The sequence below is a fragment of the Thalassophryne amazonica genome, chromosome 10, assembly GCF_902500255.1.
Source record: "Thalassophryne amazonica chromosome 10, fThaAma1.1, whole genome shotgun sequence".
NCBI classification, from domain to species: Eukaryota; Metazoa; Chordata; class Actinopteri; order Batrachoidiformes; family Batrachoididae; genus Thalassophryne; species Thalassophryne amazonica.
This window is the reverse complement of record NC_047112.1, coordinates 70,900,273-70,906,826: the sequence shown is the minus strand read 5'-3', so window position 1 is coordinate 70,906,826 and position 6,554 is coordinate 70,900,273. Positions and strand designations below refer to the sequence as shown.

Below are 6,554 nucleotides of genomic sequence, written 5' to 3'. Positions count from 1 at the left end.
GAATAGAAGCCACAGAAGTTACATTGTTTTGGTTTGTAGCATATGTATTGTTATTGTTGTTAGCAACATCTACCAGGTGAGCCAATATTAGTGGCACCTGTTAAACAAGGCAACGTATTTCAGATATTATTGTAGCAGCATGTCCAAAGACAGGACAGTAATATGTACTCAAACTGGACACAAGACAGATAATGCTAAAGTACCCTCAGCCGTAGGAGGATGCAATCAATGAAAATGTGTGTAGAAACAATGTGACCTTTTGACCTCTTAGAATAGGTCAAGGTTAGCCATCTTTGAACTTGTCCAGTCTGTGTCCCAAGAATGGTCCCTGTGAATTTGAAGACCCTGGCAGTAACAGGCTTATACTGAGTAGACAGACGCAAAGTCTTCCCAATACCCAATGGCCATATTTTGGCCTTGAGCAAAAACAAATTTAAAACTAGATTTCTTTTCTATTGCTTCTGGGAGCAGCCATGTTGGATTGTGAAGTACACGGGTTCCTACGAGTTGGTATTACAACTTTTTTTTGGGGGGGGGGGGGGGGGGGGGGGGCACAAGTATGAAATTCCAACAGGGTACAAATAGAACACTGTATATGTTGGTTTAGCTCATGTTCAGGTGCTTCTAGTCTTACGGTGTGATTGTGAGCGACTAACCAGTGATGACTAAATGTCTTTGGTATCAGTCTCTCTGGATAACCCTTCGGTCTCAGACTGGCTCCAAGTCAAATAAGTGGATAGTTGAGGTGCATCACTTGCATCACGAGGGACCGTCAGCAACACCACCACAGCCGTGTGACAAAGCTTTTGTTCTCATGTTTCAAATACATAAATATCTTCATTTGAAGTTGTGCAAGTCAGAGCTTCAGTATATTTTCATATGTTAAAGAGGATAACAGAGTACAAAAATTAGGAGAGCCATTAAGACTTCAAATAATATCAGTAATGGCACAACACTGTACTCTTGGGGACACAAATTCAGTACATTTACAGTGTGTGTACGTCTCCACCTAAACATGAGATAGTAGTTAGACAGTCTTTGGTGATCAGTATGTTCAGAGTTAAAAACAGTCATGATGTATGTAGCCCCAAATTTACTGAAAAATGTGCAACTCTGATATCCATAAGGACAGACGAATAACACGAATGTGACTGATGTGTAAGAGGCCTTTAAATTAATAAGCAACTCAAAGTACATTCACAAATAGTTTTATTTCCATCTTTTTTATACATTTAAATCATATATTTTTATTATAATAAAATGACTTCTCCCTTGTCATTTACATAAAAAAAAAAAAAGTTTTAAGACTGCAAAATAGTACTCCTGTGATTTTTTTCCTCTATAGCTTTGTACACATATCCGTGCAGCCACGTTGCTCTGAACGGATGCACACTTTGAGAATAAGAAAGGGGGGGGGGGGGGGGGGGGCAGCCACAAGCAGAATACAAGAGCTCTAGCAAGACGGCAGGCTAGCGAATAACACCACAACCATGTGACCAACACTGACCCCGCTTACAATGTTCGGTGAAACCTGTTGTAGTAGTTGCAGAGCTTGCTTTAGCTTGTTTGAACTTCCACTTGACGCCGGCTTGTACTGTAACCACAACAGGGTGGTGGGGGGTGGGTGTCACCATTCAAAAACAAAAAAACACCAGCGCATCATTCCCATCATGACTCTGGGAAATAAAATACAGTTTTAGAAATATAATAAACCATGCTCGATTGTTCCATCATCTCTTCCACCTCGACAGCGTACATCTTCTCCCATTTGAGACCGTGTGTGTGAGATATCAGCTGAGATGTACGCAAACAGATTTAAGCATTTTAGCGTGAAACATGAAATCAAACTTCCCACATTCAAATCACACTTGCTGTTCACGAATACCAAAAGACACTGCTGCAATTGAAAAACTGTAGTAGCTGCAAGTACCCTCTTTGGTTTGAGAAAATGCTGACAGTGACGTTTAGCTTGAGCACTAACACCACAAAGAACTGACCTGATTCCAGCCACTTTCATGCTCAACTCACAATATATAATGCAGGTAATTATAATCTGTCAGAAATATTTTAGCTCAAATGCATTTGAAGAAGTATTTCTACTGAAAATGACATTTATTTCAGTACAATCTACTGTAAATTTGCATTCATATAGTCTTGCTCTTATTTTTAACAACAAATCTCTACAGCCACTGATCTTAAAAACTGTCCCGCATGCCGTCAGCGGCCACCAGCAAAAACATCATACTGAATATTCAACAATACCAAAAGATGTGTGTCGACCAGACACAGGGAGCCTTTCAATGGTTCATCCCCTCTGTCGCAACGTGGGAAAGTGACATTGGCATGGTGGTGAAGCAGTGGTCTTGCAGTATAATGACTCAACGGGCCCTGCTGCTGGTATAGCAAGAAATGAGGGAAGCCAAAACCATTTTACCGAAGAGTAGGATGAAAAGTTTGCCAATATGTGTGCTGGCTTGTGTTGGTGTGTATATACACTGTGTGTGTGGGTGGGTGTGTGTGTGTGTGTGTACACGCAAGCTAGATCCAGAGACGATACAGCACATCTCAGCGCAGACTGTTCACTCAGTGCCGCGGGTTGGAGTACTGGGTTGATTGAGGCCCATGGTTTTGCACAACCAGCCGGCAAAGTCTACTTCCTCCACCTCAGATCGCTTAATGAACGTGTGACTCTGAAGAAAACCAAAGAAACCTTGACTATTAACCATCACTAACATTAAAGGATTAAAATGACATTGTTAAGGTTGCAGGCGCATACCATCAGCATCTTCAGATCGGCCCTCTCAGCAGGATTTTTGATCAGACTGGTGACGGGGGGGAAGAGATCTCATTAAAATCATGAAGTGTAATGAAAATTCATTAGTTTTGTGAGGAAGGATTGTATTTAAAATATTTTTGTACTTCAGTAGCATTGTGGTGCTTTGATGTTTAGCTTTGACCTCAAGACCACACACTTCTTTTGGTTTATAAATGGGCCTTCGTTTTGGCCTTGAGGGTTCAAAGCCTTGGTCATCTCAAGAAATGTCAAATGTCGAGGGACTTTCAAGGCATATGGCATTTTAACATCTTATCAAGTAAACTGTGAAACAGTTTGGTCACATTATGCAGGAACATTACATTATGCATCAAATACAAATTCACAGAGTTTGTATCAAGTTCAACGCTCATCAGTTTGTTGTGTAATTTCTAGATTTGGCTTGTTCCAGGAAGGAAGGTTCTGACATTTATCATGGTACAAACTTGCACGTAAATGAAAACAATTTTGTTCTCTTTAAATTAGTCTGTTAGATAGTTTATGCTTTCTCATTTCAGCAGCATTTTTTGTTTTCCGATTACCTGTGGCAGCAATTATTGATATAAGATACCAACTTCAACCTTGTGCAACTCATCACCTTTCTGGAAAGTACAGACTACTTGTGCAGCTGGTAAGAAGGTTTAACAAAACAAAAAAATTTGAAATAGTTTACCTCAGAATTAAGAATACATACATAGATTATTAGAAACACATACTACATACATACATCTTTAACTGCTTATCCGGGATGGAGTCGCGGGGGCAACAGATCCAGCAGCGGACCCCAGACTTCCCTCTGCTTATCCGGGATGGAGTCGCGGGGGCAACAGATCCAGCAGCGGACCCCAGACTTCCCTTTCCTGGGCCACATTAACCACCTCTGACTGGCGGATCCTGAGGCGTTCTCAGACCAGTGTGGAGATATAATCTCTCCACCAAGTACTGGGTCTTCCCCGGGGTCTCCTCCCAGATGGATGTGCCTGGAACACCTTTCTAGGGAGGCGCCCAGGAGGCATCCTTACCAGATGCCCGGAGTAGAGCCACTGCTCCTTCATGTTGAAGGAGCAGTGGCTCTACTCCGAGCTCCCCACAGATGACCAAACTTCTCACCTCTAAGGGAGACAACAGCCACCCTCCTGAGGAAGCCCATTTCAGCCCCTTGTACCGCGATCTAGTTCTTTCGGTCATGACCCAACCCTCATGACCATAGGTGAGTAGGAACGACGACTGAACTTTGACTTTTGGCTCAGCTCCCTTTTCGTCACAGCAGTATGGTAGAGCGAATGCAGCACCGCTCCTGCTGTGCCGATTCTCCGGCCAATCTCACGCTTCATTGTCCCCTCACTCGTGAACAAGATCCCGAGGTACTTGAACTCCTTCACTTGGGGCAAGACCTCATTCCCTACCCGGAGTAGGCAATCCATCGGTTTCCTGCTGAAAACCATGGCCTCAGATTTAGAGGTGCTGATCCTCATCCCAGCCGCTTCACACTCGGCTGCGAACCGATCCAGTGAGTGTTTGAGGTCACAGGCTGATGAAGCAAACAGAATCACATCATCGACAAAAAGCAGTGATGAGACCCTGAACCCACCAAACTGAAGACTCTCCTCCCCCTGACTACGCCTCAATATCTTGTCTACAAACAGGAGTGGTGACAAGGTGCAGCCCTAGCGGAGGCCAACCTCCACCAGAAACGAGTCTGACTTACTGCCGAGCACCTGCACACAGCTCTCACTTTGTGAGTACAGAGATTGGATGGCCCTGAGAAGGGACCCCCTCCCTCCATACTCCCACAGCACCTCCCACAGTATCTACTGGGGTACCTTATCATACACCTTCTCCAAGTCCACAAAACACATGTAGACTGGATGGGCATACCCCCAGACACCCTCCAGGATCCTTGTGAGAGTGAAGAGCTGGTCTGTTGTTCCACGACCAGGACGGAACCTGCATTGTTCCTCTTCAATCAGAGGTTCGACTATCAGCCGGACCCTCCTTTCCAGCACCCTGGAGTAGACTTTACCAGGGAGGCTGAGTAGTGTGATGCCCCGTCATTGTAATTAAACATATTTAACTCTGACTGGAAGTTGATTTTCAGGCATTTATGTCTGTACAACGTGTACAATACAGACTAGCTTTTTTTTTTTTAAATACAAACTGCAGTTCTTTGTTACTTTCATAATATACCATATTTTGGATATTAAAAACCCATGTCTTTTTGTGCAAGTCTCTATCTTTGTATGATTTCTTACTTTTAATGCCTGGGAGTTGAGGGTTTGGGCACTGATGACAACACAGGCTTCAGTAAACTTAAAATTCATGCAGTTTAGTTTGCAACAACTTGCATCACTGGACATTTATTAAACAAAAGGAAACTGTAGAAGTTTAAGCTCTCAGGCTCACCATTTTGTCACAAAGTCCTGGAAATCGGCAGTGAAGACACTATTTGGCAGCTTAGGTGGAGGCTGAGGAAGCAAGAGTCAAAGACTATTTGAAGAACAGTTCATGCATTCAAGTACTACACACAAAGAAAAAAAAAGAATTCTCAAAGTATAAAGAGTCGTAAAGAATGTATGTAATTAGTAAGTTTTCTGACCTCATTCACAATGTAGTCCAAAAGTTCAAAGATGGCCATGGCAGGTCTGTTGTCCACTCCATGTCCTGTGAGGATTTGTACGTCATGGAGATAATTAGATAGTTACCCTTTTTCGAGAACACTTCCCCATGTTTAAAGTTACATCATCAATTCTTTGAATTAAAAGTACTAAACTATTTTGAGAAAAAACTAAAGTTGTATAGGTCTACATGTATGTTTGTGGAAACAAATATTTTAGTATCATTTCATGAGGTATGTGCAGAAAACTCCATAGCTATAATAAAAACTGCCACTTCTCAAAGCGCTGAATTCTTTTACTTCCTAAACTGAATGTGATGTAGAATTTCTAAACCTATTACTGCAACAGTTGCAGTAATAGGATAGAATAGTTTAAAATAACCCAAATCCACTGAAATATTCAACCTGCATTGTGGTTAGCAATTCTGGGTCTTGGATGTCCATGTTCTGCACCTTTGGTGGGATCGTTATAATACTTTGATTTTAACAGGAATGAACTACTGGAGTTTAAATGATGTTAAACCACAGGAGCATGTTAGCACTGTGACAGAAATGTAACTGGAGTCCTTGTGCTGTGTGTTGCAGTGAACAAAGTATATAAAAAAAAAAAAAAAAAAAAAAAAAAAGGATCAGGAGTGATGAAGCAGACACCTGTTTCTCTGTAACAAACTTATTATGCTCCAGATCTGCCCTTTTTTTTTCTTGAAGGGTCACCCATGTTTTTGCATTTGTTCACGTTTCATACCGCTTCCGGGCCTGCCAGGTGGTCTGGGTCTCTGCATGTTGATGTAAGGCTCTCCCTCAGCTCCATCTAGAACTGCCCTTCCAAAGATGGCCTCCAGTTCCTTTGCGTCTGGTGGGGGAATGGGGTAGCGGCCAATTGCCAGCTCCACCAGAGACAGACCCATGCTCCACACGTCTGACTGAACAGAGTAGTGAGTGCCCTGCAGTCTCTCCGGCTGTTGACAAACACAGAAACTACGTCAGAGAGAGCAGGTAGAGCCAAAATGTCGGGCAGGAGCCATGGCTGGTCAGGGAGGGGAGTGTTACGGCAAGGAGACTTTGGGTGTGGCAAAAGCAACAGGACAGAATTGGAGAGTTTGGCAGGAAGTGCAATATAGGCCAAGA

General features: G+C 42.9%; 1 protein-coding gene across 1 annotated transcript in view; it reads right to left on the bottom strand.

Moving 5' to 3' along the window:
- Positions 1-2,036: 2,036 nt before the first annotated feature.
- The window catches only part of LOC117518953 (dual specificity mitogen-activated protein kinase kinase 2), a 22,628-nt gene continuing 18,110 nt past the window's right edge, over positions 2,037-6,554 (bottom strand). Inside the window, exons 7-11 of the mRNA XM_034180232.1 lie at positions 6,172-6,385; positions 5,409-5,473; positions 5,216-5,277; positions 2,777-2,822; positions 2,037-2,690 (exon numbers count right to left, since the gene is read on the bottom strand). Coding sequence (XP_034036123.1) covers positions 2,580-2,690; positions 2,777-2,822; positions 5,216-5,277; positions 5,409-5,473; positions 6,172-6,385 — 498 coding nt within the window. The 3' untranslated portion in view covers positions 2,037-2,579. The remainder of the gene's footprint in view (positions 2,691-2,776; positions 2,823-5,215; positions 5,278-5,408; positions 5,474-6,171; positions 6,386-6,554) is intronic.